The sequence below is a fragment of the Sitodiplosis mosellana genome, unplaced genomic scaffold (genome assembly GCF_009176505.1).
Source record: "Sitodiplosis mosellana isolate CC-2019 unplaced genomic scaffold, AAFC_SMos_1.0 Smas_scaffold_6226, whole genome shotgun sequence".
NCBI lineage: Eukaryota > Metazoa > Arthropoda > Insecta > Diptera > Cecidomyiidae > Sitodiplosis > Sitodiplosis mosellana.
Genome location: NW_022601467.1, coordinates 8,701,268 through 8,724,895, shown reverse-complemented (window position 1 = coordinate 8,724,895; position 23,628 = coordinate 8,701,268). Strand labels below are relative to the sequence as shown.

The following is a 23,628-nucleotide window of genomic DNA, read 5'->3' as shown; positions in this document are numbered from 1 at the left end:
ACGATTTTTCGTAGCGAGAACACTCGTCCATTTCGTTCAAACAGTGGCCAAGAAATAATAAACGACACAGTGGTGTGTGTGTCTAATACAAAACAAAAGCCTACAAACAGCATGACAATAGAAACCAAAAGGACGGTTGGTTTTTCAACATTATTTCATTTTTTTTATAGCCCAATGGAGACGAGCTCTCATTCTGTGTTTGTTTCACAAAAGAAGGGAAAAACAGGTGTTGCACGGTCCTTTTCTCTTTTGGAAAAAGTTGTTTGCTGCTCAGTCTTTTTGGTAGCCTAGTGAAGTTTCAACTTTTTCATCAAGCACTTTGATTGTGCTGCATAATGACTTTTTCCCTATCCTTCGAATTCGCAGATGATACACAAGAAATGAAGACAACAACAAAAAAAAACAAACACTCGCTCGCAACCACTGGCCCAGCTGAAACGAATTCGTATTCGGCTCAATGTGTTTTTGTTCTATCTATTCCTCTCTGCCTCTCTCATTTTTTTTTTATTACACTTAAATTGGTCTGTCTCTGCATTCGCATTCTGGACAATCCAATTCTCGGCATACTTTGTGTCATCTTTTTCCGTAATAAATCATTTGGATCTTTTTTTTTCTTCATTCTCTCTTAGCTCGACTGTAATTTTTCTGTGTCAAACAAATATACCTGTCAAAAAAGAAATTTCATCTTCTTATTCCTTGTATGAGTGTGATGCGCACACACTTCCATCTCAATCTCACTTTCTTCATCTCGGGCATAACATGTGACTTTTCAACAGCTCTATCGCAATTCACCATGCATTCTTAGTACGCCCGCTAAGTCGCGCTTACATATTTATTTCCTCAAACAATTTCATTCGTGTGTTTTTTTTCTTCTCTTGATAAATAATAGCCATAGAACTCATCATTTTACAATGACAAAAATTCATCTACAACATTTTGTGTAGATGGGGCCATTGTATGTTGAATCGACAGATGAGTAGGCGCACTCAATTTCAATCATTTTTCTTAGTTCCAAATGAAGCGAACAATATACGAATAGATGTATGAGAGTTGATGTGTCCCATTTTTACGAGGTTTTTTTTTTCATCAACTTGTTCTTCTTTTTTTTCTTTTTCGTTCACGAATTTCATCGCAACACAATACTTGTTCACAAAGTTCTTTTCAACAATAAAAAAAGTCACAAGCAACGATTCAAAGAATTCACTTCGCTCGGTTTTCTATTCGGATAGAAAAAAGAATAAGAGAAATAACGCTGAGAAAATTCCCCGCGTTTAAACAACAAAGTTGAAGAGAGAATTGAAAGAAGAGAGCAAGTGAGAACAAAAAACCGATCCTGAAACATAAATTCCCCAATCTCAATTGAGTTGTAAGGCGAAAAGATCATTAAGTTGAAAATGCGTTTCGAAATTAAGAAATAAACTTGGTTCGGTTCACAAAAATGCATCATTGCTGCATTCACCGGCCCCGGCCATATTCAGAGACTAGAACTAGAAAAACTTGTTGATCATTAATATTGATCAATTATTTTATCCCTTTTTTTTACTAAACAACATCGACGATTCGACATCTCGGCTAGCGACAGGTAAAAAAAATGAGCATGCATTTGTTTTTACTTTCGTTTCCATTTCGTTAACATCCATATCGATGTCCATCATTATCTCACTTGCATCTTCGAGTTTCGTTTCGCTTCGTTTCCAAAAAAAAAGAAGAAAAAATAATTCGAAACAACTAAAACGAAGTGCACACACACGAATGGGAATTGAAAGAGAGTGAGAGAAAAAAAATGCATTGGAAAATGTGTTCTTCCAAGATTAATTTATGTAACGATGATAATTTCAAATATAAATAAAGTCAAAGAAAAGAACAAAGATGTTAGAGCATGCATTGTGTGTGCAGAGGCAGAGGGCCAGGTCAGGGCGGCAAACGACGATGACTTATTTAGTGTCGATTTTCTTATGTCTGCGAATGTGTTAGCATCAATTTGTTACAGTCTATCGATATGTCAGACTGTGAATTTGTTTATTCATTGCTTCATTTTTTGTGTTTGAATGTGTACGAGGTGTTTGTGTGTGTGTGTGTGTGGTGTATAACTTACGGCATCGTTTTTGTCTGCACATTTTTCCCGTGTGTGCCCTGGTCAAATAACATACGCATTGTATTGCCGCAGCAGACTCTATTGTTTACACTAGTCGAATAAAATGCAACACAACCGATGATTATGGCGTAAATTTCTTTATAATTGCATTCCCATTGACGAAAACATCTATATATACTCACACTCTCGCTGAGTGATGAAAACAAGTGAAAATAAAAACCCTAAGCTGATGATATCAGGTAGAAAAAGTCTCTAAGCATATTTTGTATTTCTCAAAGATGCATTTCGATAATAAGAGGTTGGCAAACGACCAAATGCATTAATATCGACAAAAAGAAAACCAACAACAAAAGAGTGAAGTGAATTGTAATTGAAGCAAATGCGGAAATGGCGTTTTCATCAACATTTGACGAATTAATAAACGAAATTGCTCGGCATGTAATTACAGGCTGGTTCGATATCTTTGATGAAGTAGATTCATGTGTATCACAAGCGTACCGACACCATTGTATCAGATTTTGCGTTGGGAGGTCTCGAGTCCATTTTTCTGTATAGTCACTCAGTGCTCCTATTCAACTTTGGTTTTCAACATCCTCTACCGCTCTTTCTCTATCTCTCTCTCCCTGCATCGATAATGTAAATTTAATGTGTCCATTTTTTCCGTATCCTCTCATTCGGAGTGTCGAAGTTCAATGATTGTTGAGCGATTGGGCGCGCTTTAAATTCATTTCCGTGCAATCGGACCACCCAATTTGTTTCTGTCCGATTGTCGCTTGAAGCCAATAATTTTTCGGACAATCCTTATAAATTCAACACCAATTTTCAATTGTGCGCCACTAGATTTTTCGAGCATTCACGAGAAAAACGTATACACAATTTCAAGTGCATACAAAACCAAAAAGCAAGCTGTAAATCTCACTTTGTGTTCAACTTTGTTGCACTTAAAATCGAATGTGCATCTCGAATATGGCAACAGTGGATGGGACGAAAAAAAAAACTAGAAAAACAACAACAGTCGAGTACGACTTACACCAGATTTACACTTGACACCAAGCATCTCCGAACAAATGGGGCAGCAAGTGTGGAGATGAGGAAGAACAAAAATAAGCTGATTGCAAATAAATCGAAATCGATGTTTGGAACTAAACACAACAGCATCATTGTGTGTGTCTGTGTGCATGTTGTGTTGCTGTTGGCGGGCGGGCGCGCATCAAAAATGCTTGTGTAAAATTGATGTCGTCGCAAATGCAATTTATTTAGTCGGAATGAACGTTTTAATCTAATTTAAATATTGATTTTGTTTCTCTTTCTCTTGTTTCTTTTTTCGTAACAGGAAACTATTCTTTGGTTTGCGTAAACTGACTGAACTTTATCTGGACAACAATCGATTGCACACCATCCATCGGGACGCATTCAAGCATACGAACTTACAAATAATAAATTTGGAAAACAATCGCCTCGACATTGTCAAGCAAATGCCGAATCCATTGCAAAAAGATATTCCAATGCAACAAGGAGATAAGTCAAATTATTCACCATTCGAACACACCGGCAAATTGATTCGGTTAAACTTACGCAACAATTCGATTAAAGAGTTCTCCAACGAATGGAGTCTGCACAATACACAATTGGAACTGCTCGACTTGAGCCACAATCAGATTCAAGCGATTAATCTGATGCAAATTCTATCGATTTGGAATCAACCGATTACAGTGAATTTGACACATAATCACATCAAGGGAATCTACACCGATAAAACTGAGTACGCACTCGTTTTGGACGATTTGATTGCAACAGCCGAATCAATAGTCGATACACAGCCAAATCTACTGTGGAAATGGCTATTGAATTACAATCCAATCGATTGCGATTGTAGTATAATGTTGACGGCGAAATTTTTACGAGAAAAACCATCGATTGAACGATTCTTAAAGCTGATCACCGATGAATTGCGATGCGCAACACCCGAGAAACTACAGAATCAACTGGTCAGAAATGTGAAATTGGACGATTTGCTATGCCCATTGGATAGCCCAAAGACCAACAACAAATACTGCCCATCGATGTGCGAATGTTGGGTACGAACCAGCGACGATACTGGCATTTTCAACTGCTCAAACGCTGGTTTAATTGAAGTGCCAGCATTGCCACCACTCAAAACGCTGCAAAAATATGAATTGAATATCGAAAACAATCACATTATGGCATTGCCAAATTATAGTGAACCGGGATATGACATGGTTACCAAGATCAATGCACGCAATAATTCCATCATGCATGTGTCACATGAAAATTTACCACTGAATTTAACGACATTGGATATTTCACGGAATAAACTGCAAACGCTTGATGGCACAGTTTTGATGCGTCTCAATTACACGGGATCACTTCGATCATTGACTTTGACCGGAAATCCATGGCAATGCAAATGCAATAGCGATTTCATGCGATATGTTCGAATGCATCCAAAGAAAGTCGATTACGGGAATATCACATGCAGTGACGGCAGTTATGTTCGTGATTTAAGCGAAGTGTGTCCAATAGATCGGACCATTTTAATATTGGTGTGCGTTTTGATTGGATTGCTTGGACTTTTTATCGGTGCCGTTATTGCACTGTACTACAAATACCAACAAGAGGTGAAAGTTTGGCTATTCGCACACAATTTATGCTTGTGGTTTGTCACCGAAGAGGAACTGGACAAGGACAAGAAGTACGATGCATTCATTTCATTTTCGCACAAAGACGAAGATTTTGTTACGGAGCAGTTAGTACCTGAACTAGAGAACGGGTCACATCCATTCAAAATATGCTTGCACTTCCGCGATTGGGTCGTCGGAGAGTTCATTCCAAATCAGGTAATGTAAACAATGATATGATTCTCTTTTTGCATTTTATTCGCAATCTCTTTCGGGCGACTAGGTTATTTTTTCTAGATTTTTGTCTTACTAACCTGTTCTGTTTGGTTTTATTTTGGGGAAATTCTACATTTTTCGTTGAATTTTCCATAAAATATTTTTCGAAATAACCAAAAATCGTTAACATTTCTAATCGTGTTGTTTGTTTTCTCTTGGCGTATTCAAAATAATGTAAAGACGATAGACGTAAAAAAGAAGAATAGGTAAAATATCAAACAAAATCTTTAGTATATCGGCTTCATAAATGTACATGTAATTCTGTGTTCACACCGTACCAAAACCAATGTTATAGTAACCAATTTTCTGCGCACCACTGCATCTTATACTCTGTTTTTCGTTGAACAATCAAAACTGATAACCACCCCTTCTACTTTATTGTTTCATTTTTATCAGTTCCTTCTTGGTTTTTGTCGTATTTTCCTTAAAGTTGTGTTGTTCTTTATTTCATTTGTGTCGAATAGAATATAATCACTATCGTATCTCTATGAAAACTGTATTCTCTAGTTTTTGTTTATGGTTTTTCATCTTCTGTTTTGTTGGATTTTCATCGTAAGACTCATGTTGTATGCCACCCTAACTGTTCGCTTCACTGTGTTGCTATGTCAAACTGAACAAAATAAAACATATCTGTTTTTGCTATACTACTTCTATTGTAATCGAAGTGTATATGTTGAATTGCCTCTTTAGTTTATATCCATATGTTTTACACCCATCCGATTGATATTCAATGACTAATTCTCTGTTTCGTTTTTTTCCGTCATTTTCTTCTTCTTCTTTTTTCATAAAAAAAAAAACCAATAGATATCCAAATCTGTAGAAGATTCACGCCGTACAATAGTCGTGCTCACACCAAATTTCATCGATTCAATTTGGGGACGAATGGAGTTCCGGGCGGCGCACAAAAATGCCTTAGCCGAAGGACGTGCACGATTAATTGTTATCATCTATGGTGATATTGGTGATATTGAAAAATTGGATCCCGAACTGAAATGCTATTTGAAAACCAATACCTATGTCAAATGGGGTGACCCATGGTTTTTCGATAAACTTCGCTACGCAATGCCACATCCAACCAATTATAAATCAAAAGGGCTCATCAAATCAACCATGAAAAGTTCAATCGATGACAAATTGGAGCTGATAAAACCACAAGCGGTGACACCACCATTGACAACACCACCAGCCGAACAAGCCGGACACAATCCATTGATTGGCAAATTAAACGGCGACAATGCCAAATACCATTCGGGTTTGAATGGGCTCAACGGACACGTAAACGGTGCATTTATTATAAATACAAACGCTAAGCAAAGTGATGTGTAATTAACTTTTAAGTGAACAGACAAAAAATCGCATTCAGAAAGAGAAAATGTAGAGTGACGAAAATGCGACAAGTAAAATCAATTGGACGAGAAAAAAAAAATTCCGAAATGCATGACACCGACCCACGAATATTTTATTTTAATAATAGAAGAGAAATGAAATGAGAATGAAATTTGGGAGAAGAATGACAAAAGAATATACACAGAATCAAATAAAACAACTCCTATTGTAAATATGAGAGGAAAAAACACAGAGACAATTTAGCATTTAAGTCCAATGACCATAATGTGTCATGTCGTAGATTGTAAAACATTTAACATATAGAAGACAGCCGTAGCTTGTATAAGTTTCAGCGTTATTTATAGCTAATTTACAAATAGACAACACAAAAGAAATCAACAACAACACAAATTATATATATATATATATTTAATTTATAATCTTGCTGCAAAATGAACGCGGAACTATTCAAATATATATGCAAAGTAAAGGAAAATGATTGAACAAGAAAACAACAAAAAGAGTTTTGTTGTTATTTTGAATTAAGTTTGCTATCAATCGTCACTTCGAACATCTTCCCGAATTTCATCACTCAAAAACTCAAACAAACGAAGCAACTTAGCTGATTATCTTCCATGCAAAATGATACGAAATGAACGGACGAAAAGCAAAGTGTATTTTCGAATTTGCATGAAACTTCGTCAAAAACCTGAAGACTCTTTTTATCAGTTCATTATCGAGAAAATGCATTGTGATAAACAAGAAATTAGACAAACAAATAAACAAAAAAAAATGGAATGAAATGAAAAAAAAAATCCTTTTTTTCTTAGGTTTAGATTCTCAATTACCTATGTTATAAGTCGATGAACTTTGATTCGAAACACAACACACAATTCGAGACTAATTATTTGCTAATCTAGAACATTGAACAATCGCTTGATGCTAATTGGTTCATACAACAACATAATCATGATTTTCGCCTTGATTTCACATCAATTGCGTAGAGTCAATCAATGCGCATGATTTGTTCGATTTGCTTTGATGCAACCCACATTTTCAGAAAACAAAACAAAACAAAAAATTAATTTAAATTCTGCCTTTTTGTTAAAAACAATGCCGTTTAATTCATGCCGTTAAGACATTATTGAAAATTTGCTTTCTTTTTTTTCCGGTTAGTTAGAAATAAAAACAAATGACAAAAGAAAATGGAACATCAGATTTATGAATCAATCGCTTAGAATGATACTGACTTTTATGATATTTTCGGTCGATTTTTTTCTCTCGACTCAGTGAAATCAATTCAATGTGTGATTTGCATTGAGATATCTTCTGATTGAGTCATTCACCAGCATTCTCTGTCTCAAAACAGAACAAAAAGAACAAAATTGCCCGTTGACAATTTTCGCATCTTTCGAATTTTCATCTAAGTGTTTGCAAAATTAATTTATTTAATTTACGTATACGGATTCAGTTATGGAATATTCAAACAGAATACTTTGTGTTAAGTGAGAAAAGAAAACATGAACAATATACAAACAGTGAGAATGATTCCTGGTTTATCGAATAGAATGGAAATCTCTGATGTTATATCAAATGGACAAAAAAACAAGAAAAAGAAGAATATCCACAAGTTGATAAATGTAAAATGTTTAAGATTTTATACTTCAAATAAAATATGATATGAATAACAATGATGAAATGTAAAAACAAAAAACCCTGCGGCTTTGTTTTGTTCTACACCTGAGCGCACCCTGCAACGGTGTTTTTTGTTTCTCTTTCTCTTTTTGTCCATCTTTGACATTTCAGCTGTGAACGCCATCTACTTCATTTTGGCAGCCGGCGCATTCATTTAATAGGTAAATTAGCAAGAGGTATTGTATCAGTCTTGTTTCAAATGTGCTCGAGTCAAGTCACACACTCTTAAGAATCAGCATCTGCATAATTATTCGCTCAAAATTTGATCGTTCAAAATGTCTAAATTGTGTCGTTGGTCCCTTGTGACCCTGTTATTTGTGATTATAACAAACTATCGTGTGTTTAGTTTTCCGCGTGAGATGCAAAATGAATTGAATTGCCCAAGTGTGACACATTGCGAGTGTTCGATTAGTACGCACTACGAAATCGCATGTCCAAATCGAATTAATGCAAATATTACGCTACGAGTCGAACCACAACGATCAACAAATCGCGTTGAGATTGAGTGCAATTCAGACGACACTGAGATTTTTAATCATTTGCCCGAGTGGAACATTGGCGAATCAGAGGTGGTAAAATTCAACGGTTGCCCGACGACGAGGTCAACAGCAGCCAACACAAGCGTTCACAGTGTTTTCCAGCGGCTCGGCATTCGAAATGTACACACATTGATATTTTTTGCACGAAGCCCGTCGAGCACATCAACCAAAGTGCACACATTGCCAGAGCGATTGTTTGCAAACATTGGAAATGTCACATCGCTGTATTTGCGATCGGATAAAATGCGTTTGCCGTCAAATATTTTCCAAAGTCTTCACAATTTGGAATATTTACAAATTAGCTCGACCGATCTAAGCAATTCAATCGACGGCATTTTTCGTGATTTATCCAAATTGAAGCGATTGCAATTGTGGAATAATAATTTGAGAAATGTATCAAAAGAAATGTTTGCTGGCATTTCATCAGTCATCGATTTGGAGATAAGTTCCAATGATATCGATGAGCTGTCATCGGATGTGTTTACGTACCTAACGGCTCTAGAGAGCATTGATTTGAATGGCAATCGAATAAATACGTATCCACGACAAATTTTCAACAAGAACAAAGCACTAAAGAAGATTAGAATGAGCGGTAATCACTTAAAATCGAATGCATTACCAGCACAGCTGTTTGGACGATTACCACAGCTCACAGCAGTTTGGATCAACAATTGCAATTTAACCAGTTTACCCGATGACTTGTTCATAGAATCAACGAATTTACGGAATATTTCGTTGGCGTACAACAATTTGACAAGCATGCCGAAAACGATTCTTTGGCATCAATCGCATTTACTCGATTTGGATATGAGTTTCAACCAGTTGCTGGAACTTGACGACAACCTGTTTGACGAAACAATCCGCTTGACCGTATTACGTTTGTCGCACAATCGACTCAGTAACATATCAAGGTAAGGAATCCATTGAACATACTGGTTGGGAATTTTTTTTCTCGACAAATTACAACCGTTATTGACTATGTAATAAAACAGCAACTGATAAGCGATTAGTATGGAAATGAGACTTTATGGCCGCTGACAGTTTTTGTTGTTGTTGTCGTTTTTGTTTGTTTTTTTTCAAATTTGCACTATTTACCCAATTGTTTTACGATTTCTGTGGGAATTTCCCTTTGAATTTTCTTCTGCAATGCATGGTACTTTTAGGTACCTGTTATTTTATTGGTTCGTGTCCGGTTTAACGGCATTCTAATATCTATTAATCCCTTTGCTTGTCATTTGACTAACGGGAATTCCCCAGTACAAATGACTTAAATGACCCGCTTTTTTTTATTTATTTGTTTGTTTATTATTTTCAGTAATTTACTATCTGAGCTAAAGGCTCTGCAGGAATTGTATTTGGACAACAACGATTTGCATACAGTACATATGGCGGCGTTCGATGGCACCAGCATTCGAGTCTTGCATCTGCAGAACAATTACTTGGAATTTGAAAATATCGATGAGACTGTGTTGTGGGATGTTGAACGGGCATCACCATTTCAAATGTTGAAACAACTTCAAGTATTAAATATGAGGAACAATTCGATGCGTACATTTTTAAATGATTGGCATATTTCGAATGTAGCGCTAAAAAACCTCGATGTGAGCTACAATGAAATCAAAATGATTCATTTTCGGAATATTTTCAATAATTGGAACGATAGCATTGTGATAAATCTATCGAATAATCAGATTAGTACAATGAGTGCTGATAAAGATTTCATGCCGAATCGAACACAATCCCAAGTTGTTTGGATATTAAACCACAATCCATTGAATTGTGATTGTTTAGTCGTTCATTTTTTAAATTCGTTGCGAAATCAAGAACACCGCACGCATAATTCACGCACCAAATTCATCACAAACCAATTGGAATGTGCATCACCGTTACGTTTTGCCAACCAACGGCCCGAAACAGTACCACTTGTCGAATTAACATGTCCGCTTGATAAGAAGAATGCCAATAAAAAACGATGCCCGGATAAATGTTTGTGTTTCGTTCGCACCTTTGATAGCACGGCCGTGTTCAATTGTTCGAATGCTAATCTAACGAAAGTGCCCACATTGCCGAGCATTAAGAGTTTGGGCTTGCAATTCTATGAATTGCACATCGAAAACAATAACATCAGCACACTGGCCACGACCAATTCAACGGGTTACGATCATGTGTATCGCATATTTGCTAAGAACAATTCCATCGTGAATATCTCAAGCGAATATTTGCCGAATAATCTATTCGAATTGGACTTATCGGCAAATAAATTGAAAAGATTGGCTCCCGATGTTTTGTATAAACTTCAACATATGCCGAGTCTGCGAAACGTTTCGTTTGGCCAAAATCCGTGGATTTGTGACTGTGCTACATACGAACTGATGAACTTTATCAAAAATCATGTGGGCAAAATTGTGGGCATCAATGAAATCACCTGTGAAAACGATAAATCGATCAGCCTGATCGATGCCAGTTCAAATTTATGTCCGATCACGACAACAGCCATAGTGGTTACCGCATTCCTTACCATTTCTGTCTTTTTTGCCATCATTTTTCTTTTGTCCACACTTTACTACAAAAATTATGAAGAAATCCTGGTGTGGCTATTCGCTCACAATCAATTCAAATGGCTGTTTCACGACACATCCAAAAATGATGACCACAAAAAATACGATGCACTCATCTTGTACTCAACATTTGATGAGAAATTTGTTGCCGAAAATCTGATGCCACAATTGGAAAATGGACCAAAGCCATTGAAAATCTGCTTATTGGTGCGAGAAATGCATGGTGGTGACTACATCCCAGAACAGGTAAGCATTTCGTAGAATTCAAAGTATTTACAACTAAGTTTGAAGTCTAGTTCAAATTATTTCAACACTTTTCGATTTATGACAAATACTTAATTCAAATTTATCTCTTGTTTTCTGACTAAATAAAAAAAAACTAGATGGCCAAATGTGTGGACCAATCACGCCGAACAATTATCGTCCTAACACCAAACCTCATTGAATACTTCAAGAAATTTCAACAAACACAACCGAAAGCGGCTTTTTCAGGTAAGACACCATTCTTTACGATTTATGTTGGTCTCGGTTTTCCCCCAAGCTATGTTACTTATGGTATTTAGTTTTATGTGTTTGTTTTTCGTTGAACAGATTTGGACATTTGGGCTTTTGGTGGATTTCGTCTTGCACATGGAAATGCGATGACCGAACAAATACCACGTGTTATAATCATCAAAAAAGGAGACCTTGGTTGTACCAAAGATTGCATATCCGATCTGAAGCCATACTTGAAATCAAACATCTACTTGCAATGGGATGAAGAACCAAAACAGCCTGAGAAAAAAATGAAAATCGAACAACGATTCTTCAATAAACTACGATTAGCCATCGCAAATCCAGATTATTTCAAAACCAAAGAAAATCACAAAAAAGTCGAAAATGTTGAAGAATTATAAAATTGACGACATTTGACTTAGGTTTAATTTTGTTTCCATCCGAAACTGAGAGTACTTAATTCATATTCCGAATGATGAGATTTTTAGAAGCTTGTATTTTTTTTCTAGGGAACAAAAATCCATTATATTGTCTTATAGCATAGTAGTCATCATTCTGCTTCCATAATTTGAGCTCCAAATGACAGTACCATTTTTTGGTCGCAATTTAGTTTTATTGTTCAATGTTTGAACTAAAGTTGTTCTAATTTTTTTTTCCTCTCGAAAGAGACAGAAACAGAGACAGAGACAGAGACAAGAGTTGTGCCTCAAGCGAAAATGTAATTGTGAAATGCAATAAAATTCATTTGAAAAAGAGCTGCTTAGAAATTTATTTGATTCATTGAATGTAATCTTCAGAAGTAATTCAATTGCATGGGACACACAATTCTTTTTTTTCTGCACTCGTTGATGCTTCATGCAAGCAAGGAACCCTTATTGCCGATGGCAAACAGATGGAATGACAACACAAAAAAGTATTGAAATGCAAATAGAATGGAAAAGAGTTCTGAAAAGTGCTGATACAGCAGTATATATGGGGTGATGTCATCAACTTGCATAAGTAAACTAAAAATGGAGGGAGCCTCAAGCATATTGAAGGTTCAGTGAACTTCAAATCAACAGTGAGAAAGAATCGAAACGATGGGAAAGTCAGATATGCGCCTGGTACACCCCCCAATATGGTCACAACATTTTGAATTTGCAATACTTTTTATCCACTTCACCAGTTCATTTTGAAATTAAATTTGGCTTGGCTATTAGTTGACGAGCAAAAAATACGGAGACGATCGAACGAAACAAGAAATCAACATAATGATGTTGATGTGGTTCGTTATGGTAAGTTTGCGAAATTCAAATTCACTTGGTTAAATTCGAATGCATAATTTATTAGAGTATGGAACAGGATGGACAAGAGATGATTTTTTTTCCTCTGCCATGTTTTTTTCGTTGGTACCCCGGTTCGATCCGCTTCGAGTGTGTACTCTTTGGTCGGCAGCAGTTTGTGCTTCCTTTTTGAATCGTCCACAGAGATCCACACAAAGAAAGACATTCATTCTGAATTTGGGATTATGCACAGTCGATGGCATTGGTTTGTCGTTGGAGTGTGTACATGGAGCATTGATTCATCATTGTTATCGATACGGCGAAATATATTGCCGGTCATTTGGTGCACACTTGGTTGCGTGTGCCACCATATCCAAGTCTATATCATGATGTCTTGAGAGTTTATTAAGATATTATCGTCATAAACATCAAAACAGATTACAAAAGTACAAATAGTGACCATTTTTATCATGCTGTCGGCAGTAAATGTTTGGATGATGCTTATAAAAAACATACACACGTAGAGAGAGAGTGAAAGAGACTGAATAGTGGACGACAAAAAGAAACCGTGTGCGCCACATCATGTTTTCCTGCCGAGATGTGTGTGTGTGTGTGTGTGTGTAAGTTTTTTCTTTCTCGGGTACAATAATACGGCTTACAATGAATGAAAAGCCATGGCGAACGACGGAAAACAAATTATATGAAATGCTGAGCCAACACAACATCTTTTGCCGTCTGTGCCCATCTAATCCATATCACAGAAAAATATAAGTATATTGTTTTCGAACCCGTATCCGGCGAACGAGACAGAGAGAGAGAGAGAAAGCAAGAGAGCGGGAAAGCGACCGAGAAAGATAGAGACACAGAGAAGAAAAACAGCGTGCATACATAGAAACGGGAAATCCTTATTATTTTATTATATGGCTCATATGCGATGCGAAAACAACGCCATCGTTCCGGCAAAAGTAACAGCAATGGCATCATCGAATTAGATCAAAAATCTGGCACAAAACAAAATGTATGAGAAAATATTTTTAAGAAAATCTATTTGTCTTGGCAATAAAAAAAAACTAATCTATTGAAAGCCTCCGATGAATGATAAGAGCAAAGAATCAAAGGCAATCTTATGCCAAACGATAGTGGAAAAAAAGGACAGATTGAGCGACAGGCAGAGAAAGCGAGCACATAAGCCTGGTATGTCGCAAAGAGGATCGAGAGAAGGTTTTTCTTTCTTCCTTTCTCTCTCTCTCTCTCTCGCTCGTTTCATAAAGAACAACAAGGAAAAAAGGGCCATAAAAGAAAACAAGAAAATATTAGCATAGACATGGAAAAAAGCGCAACACAAAAAACTAGAGGACATAATGTTTGCATAAAAAAAATATGAAGATATAATAATAAGGGTACTTCGACTTACATCAATAGTGAAAGTACGGGATTGAATCTCATTGCAAACAAGCCGCATCTCTACGTTAATGGTAGCTGCAATACAAAAGGCATGCCATACGTACGTTTGCATATGTAGAATTTTGTCAACGATGATATGGATATAACAGCGGTATGACGACGAACATGGATGACGACAAACGACGGTTTTGGCGGGCGACATGCCAGTGACAGTACCAACAGTTATGAAGATCCAAAAGCCGTTTTTTTTTCGTGGTCGTTGTAGTTGAAGTTGTTGTTGTTCCCGAATGCACAAAAACGATGAATGAATATAATGGAAAAAAAAACATTGCATTAATATAACAAGTAGGAAAAAAATACATCGAAAGCATAAATATGAAGAAAAATCCACAAAGGCAATTTGATTCATCCAGAATAAAAGTGTATGAAATTTTTATTTGCATTTCACCTATGGGGCTTTTCTTGTTGTCGAAAAGTAGCAGAAAAAAATGTCTAAAAATGAAATTATGCACCTCAGAAACTCGCTTTATGTTAGTGTTTGTGGTTTTTTTTTCTTCCTCACTTTTATCAGTCTCGAAAGCAAGGTATTGAAATTTATGGAAATTTTTTTCTTATCCAGACACCGACAGCGGTGGCAAAAATTTCCATATTCAATCAGAACGCATAAAGTGTGCAGTGTGCAGTGTGCAGTGTGCAGTGTGCAGTGTGCAGTGTGCAGTGTGCAGTGTCCATGAATTCTGAAGTGATCCAGTGAGAAGGCAACAACAACAATAACAACAACAAAAATATGACGGAAATAATTATAATTTGCTTACAGTATTTTCCACATGAGGCTTTTTCATCGTAAAACAGTTTTACAGTGCTCTGAGTGTAGTCTATTTCAATGTTCTTGCTGTTTTTGCACAAATCTATTTCCATGGGTTTGCCCGCGTAATCAATCTGTAGAGAAATATGAAGAGACAGTTGAAAAGTGTCTGAATGAATGAATCATCGAAATTGGCATTATATTCAGAACAACAAATATTTGGACATTCATCATAAAATGGATATATATATTTTCAGGATTGCTTACCGTTAATAAACCATTTGGGAAAATGTCATGCAGATTGAGACTTTTGTTGATTTGGCTGTTGTGTATTTCGCAGGTTTTTCCAAGGAATTCACCAGTATGAGTGGGGCACATGATATTTGTGGGCCATTCAAATTCATAATGACATTCATTGGAAATTCCTTGCAAAATTGGCGTTCCCTAGACACGACCATTTCAATGGTATTATTGTCAAACAAAGCGATATGAATTTCAATATACATAATCAAAATGAATGAAATAAAGAATGCAATATATACCTTTCCAACCGATGGATCACAGTAGAATTCAATTTGTGACGACAATTTTGTTGATTTATCCTGTGGACAGAAGCTTCCATCTAAATATTTCAACTGTGGCCTAGATCCACGGTCCGTATTTACAAATGTCAACGATGCTCGTGGATATCCCAAACTCTGAGAAATCAACAAATTCCGCGCATAAATAAAGAGACACATAAAAAAACCAACCGTTTGCTATTCACAGTGAAAACAGCAGAATGAAAAAAAAAACAAACATAAAAACCAACTCTGCATTCAATCAAATTGAGCTCGAACCCAGCATGTCAATAGAATCCATCAAGTTGAAAATGAAAATATGCATTACAGTTTGAAATGTGCTTTTTTGCATTTTGATTTTCAAAAAAAAAATCAGAGAAAAAAAGCAGCAAAGCCAGGCTGTCGAAATACGGGCTTTTCAAGGAAATTGAAAGAAAATCGATAATTTGCACTGAATGTACTAATAGAAAATGAATGAGAGTTGACGTGGACACAGAACACAGACGAAAAAAAAAATTGACAAACGTCGAAGAAATGAAACAGCAGAGAGCAAAAAAAAACACGAACACCGAATGATTGATTCAAATGCATTTACTTGCTCTTGTTCAGGATTTTTTGTTCCATTTAATAGTGCCCGACATGCAGCAGAATTAGCGTTGCAACTGAGTCCGTATTGTGGTACGAGCGGTCGGCATACATTCAAATAGTACTGCAAATGAAGAGATGCAATAGATTGTTTTAACAAACAAACAGATAGAAGAAAAAAAATCGTATGCAGTGAAGTGAGCGCAAAAAATTAAACGATTTAAGCAAATAATAGCTGTGAAATGCATCAATCGTAATGCCAATTCCACAGAAATATACATAGATATACACATTGTTTGGGGTGCTGAACGTGACAATACACGATATGAGCACATGCAATTAGAAATTGAATTAACTGAGACGCATTTGTTGAATCTTGTTTAATGTAAATATAAACCAGAAAAAAAACCGGCACAACTGAAACTCCATTAATTGACATGGCCAGATGAAAGGACGAGGGAACTTGAGACAGCTGGACAGCAATGCGCTGGACTTTTAATTGAAATAGGTTCAAGTGAACGAAGTGACCGTACTCCATCCTTTACTGCGTAATCAGGCGATGTTTAGAAAATAAAAAAAAACAGATAGGAAAACTCCTTTAGTTGGGGATTTTCTCTTGATTAACCCACCAGCTATAGACAATTGAAATCAATAGCGACTGACACATACACACACACACACATTCTCTATCAACCATATCGCCCTATTCGTCACAGTGTGGAGCGGCACAAAAATTCCCACTCATGACTCGTACACGGCTATACGAATATTCAATTTTCATGCATGGTCATTGAACGTTGTTGATAGCAAACAAACAAACGAAATCGACGAACGAAAAAATTGATTTCAAGACAATAACTTTCAAAATCCATTTTGGATGACTAGACGAAATCTATAGCTGTGGTCTTATTGATATTTTTGCCTGATATGCGTCTTTTGTATCGATCAACTACTACTTGCCGAGGTTTAATTCAAACAATGCGCACTTCAATACAAAGAGAACCTACCAATACTCCGGTTGGTTGCTTCGATTTTACTGTATCATTTATCCGGGCCAAGTAATTGTGTGTCGTACCCTTGAGTGACGTTAAGTCAATCTGCTGATCAGTGTACACATCGTGTGCCTTGCATGAAATCTAATTTTGAAAAAGAAAAAAAATCAATTTTCAATGCAATTTTTTTCTCTCTCTCTCTCTCTCTATCTCTCTTATTGAATTGAATCAATGTTTTCTCACTGGAATCGAATGGAAAGAAAAACGAAATTATGTTTTCACCTCATATTGATGTGCGCAAACCAATTTTGTAACGAATTGAATGATGAGCGAGCAATTGCCATTTTCGATAATCTTTGGTCCAGCTGCCATCCCATCCAGTTGACAAGCAAATTCGATTTTGGTCGTCCAATGTGTTTCTAATGATCCACAAACTGAACCACCCTTGTACAGAAGGTACGGAGCCTCGAAACTCTCTTCAGACAATTGCAGATCACTGCTCACGATGCCCATCGATGAAGATTGCCCGTTTTTATCACCAGTCACCAGACAAGCCCCAGTGCTGCCGTTACATGGTTCCTTCGGCTCCGTACACACACCGAACACATATTTCTTTTCATCCTTTTGTGCAGTGTACTGTTTGCCAGACAGTTCTTTCAAATCGTAGCTGCCGTAAAATAACGCAAAATGAATCATTAAAATCTATTTGAAATGTATATTCAACAAAACAGCATATTCATCCTTACACAAAATCAGTGATGGGGTCAATTACACGGCATGGAGTGACATTTTTGCAAGCTAGCGATGTTTCCCATCTAAATCGATATTCACAATTTGCCTCACCAATGAATTCTGGTTCGCCCAACTGAAATGCAATAAATTATTGAATTCGTGGTCACAGACACACACACACACACACACACAATACATATAATACAACTAAAGCCAAATTGAATGTTATTGAATTACCTGATTCAGTTCATCGCATACAAAATTGATGACGGATGTGATATTTTTGTCGGTAGCGTTGCATTTCTCCGGCGATGTAAATTTCATAAATAGTTTGCCATCCTCGTACGTTGGATCGGTAGCGGTGGTGCCATAGTTTTTGAATCGCTTTGTCACATTTATCTTGGATGATTGGTCGAAGCAAATACTGGTATTCGGTGGACACATCTCATTGTGACCATATAGCGTTGGTTTGCAAATGTTTATCAAGAATTCGGCATTGTTTTTCAATGAAATCTTGTGATTGAAATCACTCAATGGCATCAAATTGAATACGTGATCACTTTTTGGGTCCTTTGCTGTACATGTATTTGAGCTCAATGGTCCGGTCAATGGATGGCACACAACACTCGTTCTCCACATCAATACAAAGGTGCATTGTTCATCGGTCTGTATGTTTGCGTGTGTGTTGTGTGATGCATGCAATAGTGTAGAGAAAAATATTACAAATAAAAAACCATTTATTGAAGCATTTATTGCGCATAAAGCACGATAAATGACCGGGCATACAACTTACATAGGGCATTAGAACAGTTGGATTCTGAATATGGGATGAGTAGTCACACGTTGTGATAATGAGCAGAGTGAATGATTCATTGGTGTTTTTGTTGCAAACATCCCCCGTAAAATTGAAATAGATACGACCATTCGTATAAATAGGTTCGGCATCGACTTGTGTACCTGTATTTTAAGAAAGCGTAATCACCATAGTTATTAATTTCCCCGTGAATGAGCACAACCAATTAATTTTCATATTTCCCAGAGCAAAAATAAAATTACCGAATTTATATTCTTTGCCGTTTCGAGTTAGACACGCTGCTGACTTGGCACCCGCACATACTTTAGTTGGATTTTTGTTGCACACATTGAATTCCATGATATCGTTACCATTGCCTCCAGTCTTGTGCTCAACGGTCGAATGCAATGGATTGAGATCAAATTGTGTTCCATAGACCGGTTCTTGGAGTTTACATTGGTTTCCCTTTACATCAGCCTGTAACATTCAAATTAGACCACCAATTTGAAAATCAATGGAAATTTCAGTTTTCAGATGGAGAAAGCTGCACACATCAAATGGAGGTGCCACACGCAATTTCGCACCACAAACCAGTGACGTGACTTTGTTTACACAGTGACTGACTCTATTTATAAATGTCATGAGTGTTGTCGGTGTTTTTTTAATCGATTGTTCTACGTCAACATGGCTTGAAAATCAAACGCGAAAATATATGTGTGGAAATGCAAAAGACAAAGACAAAGACAAAGACAACAATTAATGAAACGTAGAAAAAAAAATGAAAAGAAAAAATGGAAATTTCATCTCAGAGATTCATTGGAAATCGGTGGGTGGTGATGGTGGTGTGATGTAAATATTGACATTTTCCAAATCGATTAATTCCAAGCGAATGAGTTTTCATGTCGTGACATTCGGTAGGTGCACCACAACAACGCAAATCACACACATGACACACATTTCTACGTATCATCTGTTTTTTGCTTCATTTATACGCAGCACCATAAAAAGAACCCATTTATTATTATTTCTTTCTTGCCTTTTGTTTTTCGATATTGTATGGTGTTCAATTGATAAGATACAGCAAATCTTAATTGCGCAAAAACAATTTGTCAAATTGTTCTTCTTTTTGTTTTGGTTGGAATTTTTCACATATTTTTAATATACCCACATTTTATTCTTTTGTGCGAACTACTTTCAGTTTTGGGGAAAACCGTATGCAACAATTAAGATAGTTTTTTTTGTTCTTGGTTTTTTTTCCCTCAAACAAATAACAAGTGGTTGACGAAACTTACCGAATGGTCCTCAACAAGCGTAGCGCCAGCAATCACAATAAATCCATAGAAAATATAACAATAACCAACACTATTTAACTTCATTTTGCTGAAATATAATTTCATTCTCTAAACATTTGGTGCGAACTATCAGATAGATGTGTATAAAAAGTGAATTAAGTTTTGCTTGAAAATCACATAAAATTCTCTCTGACTATTTGGTTTCTATCACAAATACTGAACGATCGTTCACTGTCCACTTTGATTGATTTCGATTATCATGTGTTTATATCGTTATACAATTTAGTTGTTGAACAAAACGAAAACAAAATAAAATATTTTTCCGCCGACCACTTGAAAGTGTGAAGTCTATTTGCTTGTTATCGACGAAAATGTGTATTTTCTACGATGTGTGCTGGTTCTCTGTTTTTATTTTAAATTGAAGTGTGCCGTTCAAGCCATTACAAGGAAACTTTACACATGTGTCTGTCCGTTTTCGCATCGAATATCAAATACTGAGTGTGTGTTTTATTTCATTTTATCTTGAACCAATTACTAGCCTAAGCCGTTCGTTCGTTGGTTGTTGTTGGTGTTTTTTTTTCGCTTTGTATTTTGCAACGAAAATATAGCACCGAGTGCGATATGATTTTGGTTTGGAGCTTCTGACAGAAATGAACAGGTTCATGTGTGACTCGCTTCACGCTCAATACAAACACATTGCGGTCATGTGTGATATGATGACAAGTTGTCATTCTTAGCGGTGAAACCAAAACAAAGGACAGCCCCCTTTGTATGTAGTTAGTATTAGTAAACAGCAACCTATGATGGCCTAATGTTATGAATTAAACATTGTTGGGGAGGGTTAAACGAAACATTTTTCGCCTATATTCATCCACCCAACACACTCTAAATATTGATTCGATTGGTGTATTTGTGGTTGATTCAATGATGGGGTACTTTTAAATTCGTTCGATTAGACTGAAGTGCCACTGATGACTAAGTTTCAATCCTCAATAATTAACGATTTCAACTGCTGATAAGACAAATCAATAACTCATTTTTATTATTCTTAGATCAGGTTATTTTTTTTTTATCAATCATGTTTAAACAAACCAAAATTTAAGGGCAAGTGGAAAATAACAGTGGAGAAAAAACAAACAAACTTAAGAAATACGTATTTTAATTTTGAGATAATTTTTATGCGTATGTTTACTGTTCAATCTCAGAAAAGAAAAATGCAATCAAACTGAAGTGTAGTCTTGCGTCATAAGCATAGATTCGGAAATTGTGTGTAAAAATGGGAAATGGTTATTTCGTTCGTGGACTGGCGCGTGGTGCTCGTTTGTACACTTTTGTTGCCACAATGAAACTTTTATCGCTCGGTGGAATTTCGTCGGTCGATTGTATGCTCTGATTTGGACTTTCAACTTCTTCCTTTGGTGATTTTTTCTTCTTCCGTTTCACATTGACGACGACATTGGCATCGAAGCTGATATCTAGATCCAAATTGATATTGTATGTTTTATTCTTTTTGCTCTTCTCTTGGCTCACATGATTATTTACCACGACTGACGAACCGGCCTTCGATGTGGTCGTTGCCGTTGTACGGCTCGACCCTTTAGTGGTACGAACTTGAGTTGATGCTTTGTTTGACTGACGCACTTTTTTCGACGGCGAAGCTGATTCTTCGCTTGAGTCATTGGCTGTGTCACGTTTACGTGAATTCTTTGCTTTTGGCGATATATTTTCTACATTATCAACCTTTGCAGCAGCAGCCCGTGGTCGTCCAACTTTTGGCCCAACTTTCGGTCGTTGCTCCTTAACGGGACTAACCGATACGACTGATGATTTCTTGGCCGATGTTGACGCAGACGATACTTTGAATTCCAGGTCACCGCTGTTTGTCTTACCGAGCGATTTTAGACCATCAACATACATCTTGCGACACTTTTCGTAATCGGGTTTTTCGTCGTACTTCATTTTTGTGACGTATTTCAAGAAAGCGAATATCGGTTCTGTATGGTTGGGAAAAAAGTGATATTGAGCCATTCTGTTTGTATGTTTGGATTGAATCTAATTTGGCGAATGTGATTTTTCAATTTTGTTACCCGGACATTGTTGGTTTGGAAAACATGTTTTCAGACGTGAATCGATGTTTGACATCAGATCTTCCTTAGACTGTTGCACTTTAGCCGGTGTTGGTAGCAGCTTATTCTTTTCCCATGGCAAATCACCGCCAGCCCATTGAATCACATTGTAAGCGAGAATTTCGAAGTCTCCACGCATCGTTGGAACGCCCTAAATTCAAAATCAACATATTAAACTCGAATCGACAAAATCGAAGTGAAATCGACTTTGTATTGTAGTATACATACCTGATGAGCATCGCGTGACGTATATTCGATGGTTCCATTGTGCATTTTCTTGGGATCTGGCTTAAAATCCTTCGTTGTGTAATGTGATGCCAAACCAAAATCGACCAAATACGCTTGATGGCCGCCATTCTTTCCGAAACCAAGAAGCATATTGGCTCCCTTCAAATCGGCATGAACGTATGTGCACTCGTGAATGTATTCGTAAACGTCAAGCTGTCAAAAACAAAACATGTTTTTTTTTTCTCTTCAATAACCCAATATCAAATGGGTGAAAATTGTCATTGCCTACCATTTGAATGGCCAAACGATAGGCCGTGTGTAATGGCATCTTTTTGCCATTTTCGACATATAAACTGCAGACATCTGAACCAAATCGTGGCATCACAATGAAACGATGCTTTTTGTCGTTTAGATCGTGTGATCCGTGGCCAACGAAATGCGGCATTCCAAGTGATTTGAGATTGCGTTTCTTTCGGAACGCATCGACTAGAAAACACACACAATCAAATGAATGTTCATATTTTATCGAAAGATTACAATTGAACTTACTGTCTGCCATTTTGCCGTTGCGCATATAAAAATGCATTTCAACAAAAAGTGGTCCATTGCCGTGCGGTTCCTACAATTGAGTTAATTTATTAATTTTCTAATCTATCACATCCTCATTTCAATCCACTCACCACTTTGACAACATATGGATAGTCTTCGTATTTTTTGGTCGATTCACTGGCCTTAGTTGCGCAATAAATCTCACCAAACCCACCAGCACCAATTGATGGTCCAATTTTCCACTGTTGCTTCGATAAATCAGTTAGGACTTCACCCAATGGAATGCTTTCGGGCTTCTGAAACCCATTTGCCTTTCGTTTAACGGCCGGCTTCTTATTTGGCGCCTTGGATGCGGCTGCCGCTTTGGACGTACCTGCCTTTGGCATAATTCTTTTTTGTCCTCTGTTTTTCTTACTCTCAAAACGAAACGAAAATCATCAACAAAATAATTCGGAAATTTAACGATGCAATCAACAAATGATATAACAAGAGACAATAGTTTGTTTTTTTTTCGATATCAATAGTTAAACAAAACAAATAAAATAATTTCGAAATCGTTGTCTTTACATTAAACTAAACGTTCAAATCATATTTAGTTAATGATCTTATTTTAACCGTAATATGAATAGCTTGACATAAATGCCGCTCAATGTTCGTCGAATGTCAATGTTCAACAC

At 36.6% G+C, this 23,628-nt stretch overlaps 3 protein-coding genes across 4 annotated transcripts in view; 1 reads left to right on the top strand and 2 right to left on the bottom strand.

The window, feature by feature from the left end:
* Positions 1 to 12,276, top strand: part of LOC129579392 (protein toll) — a 145,398-nt gene extending 133,122 nt beyond the window's left edge. The window contains exons 5-10 of the mRNA XM_055469459.1: positions 3,429 to 4,953; positions 5,815 to 6,332; positions 8,303 to 9,481; positions 9,886 to 11,374; positions 11,512 to 11,620; positions 11,720 to 12,276. Of these exons, the coding sequence (XP_055325434.1) occupies positions 3,429 to 4,953; positions 5,815 to 6,332; positions 8,303 to 9,481; positions 9,886 to 11,374; positions 11,512 to 11,620; positions 11,720 to 12,024 (5,125 nt within the window). The 3' untranslated portion in view covers positions 12,025 to 12,276. The remainder of the gene's footprint in view (positions 1 to 3,428; positions 4,954 to 5,814; positions 6,333 to 8,302; positions 9,482 to 9,885; positions 11,375 to 11,511; positions 11,621 to 11,719) is intronic.
* Positions 12,277 to 13,193: 917 nt separating this feature from the next.
* Positions 13,194 to 20,132, bottom strand: LOC129579391 (cation-independent mannose-6-phosphate receptor). Its single transcript, XM_055469458.1, has 12 exons — positions 20,049 to 20,132; positions 19,020 to 19,233; positions 18,757 to 18,920; positions 18,201 to 18,629; positions 17,978 to 18,096; positions 17,514 to 17,898; positions 17,247 to 17,375; positions 16,250 to 16,363; positions 15,637 to 15,792; positions 15,362 to 15,538; positions 15,105 to 15,228; positions 13,194 to 13,264 (listed from the first exon to the last, which is right to left on the bottom strand). The coding sequence occupies exons 1-12, from the start codon at positions 20,130 to 20,132 to the stop codon at positions 13,194 to 13,196; spliced, it is 2,166 nt and encodes a 721-aa protein (XP_055325433.1).
* Positions 20,133 to 21,058: 926 nt separating this feature from the next.
* Positions 21,059 to 23,628, bottom strand: LOC129578508 (nucleosomal histone kinase 1). Of its 2 annotated transcripts, XM_055467219.1 has the most exons (7): positions 23,083 to 23,337; positions 22,952 to 23,021; positions 22,692 to 22,888; positions 22,403 to 22,615; positions 22,136 to 22,325; positions 21,591 to 22,042; positions 21,059 to 21,523 (listed from the first exon to the last, which is right to left on the bottom strand). In XM_055467219.1, the coding sequence occupies exons 1-7, from the start codon at positions 23,335 to 23,337 to the stop codon at positions 21,488 to 21,490; spliced, it is 1,413 nt and encodes a 470-aa protein (XP_055323194.1). In that variant the 3' UTR covers positions 21,059 to 21,487. The 2 variants fall into 2 exon arrangements, with proteins under 2 accessions (XP_055323194.1, XP_055323193.1); XM_055467218.1 differs by having other exon boundaries at positions 21,059 to 22,042; positions 23,083 to 23,628.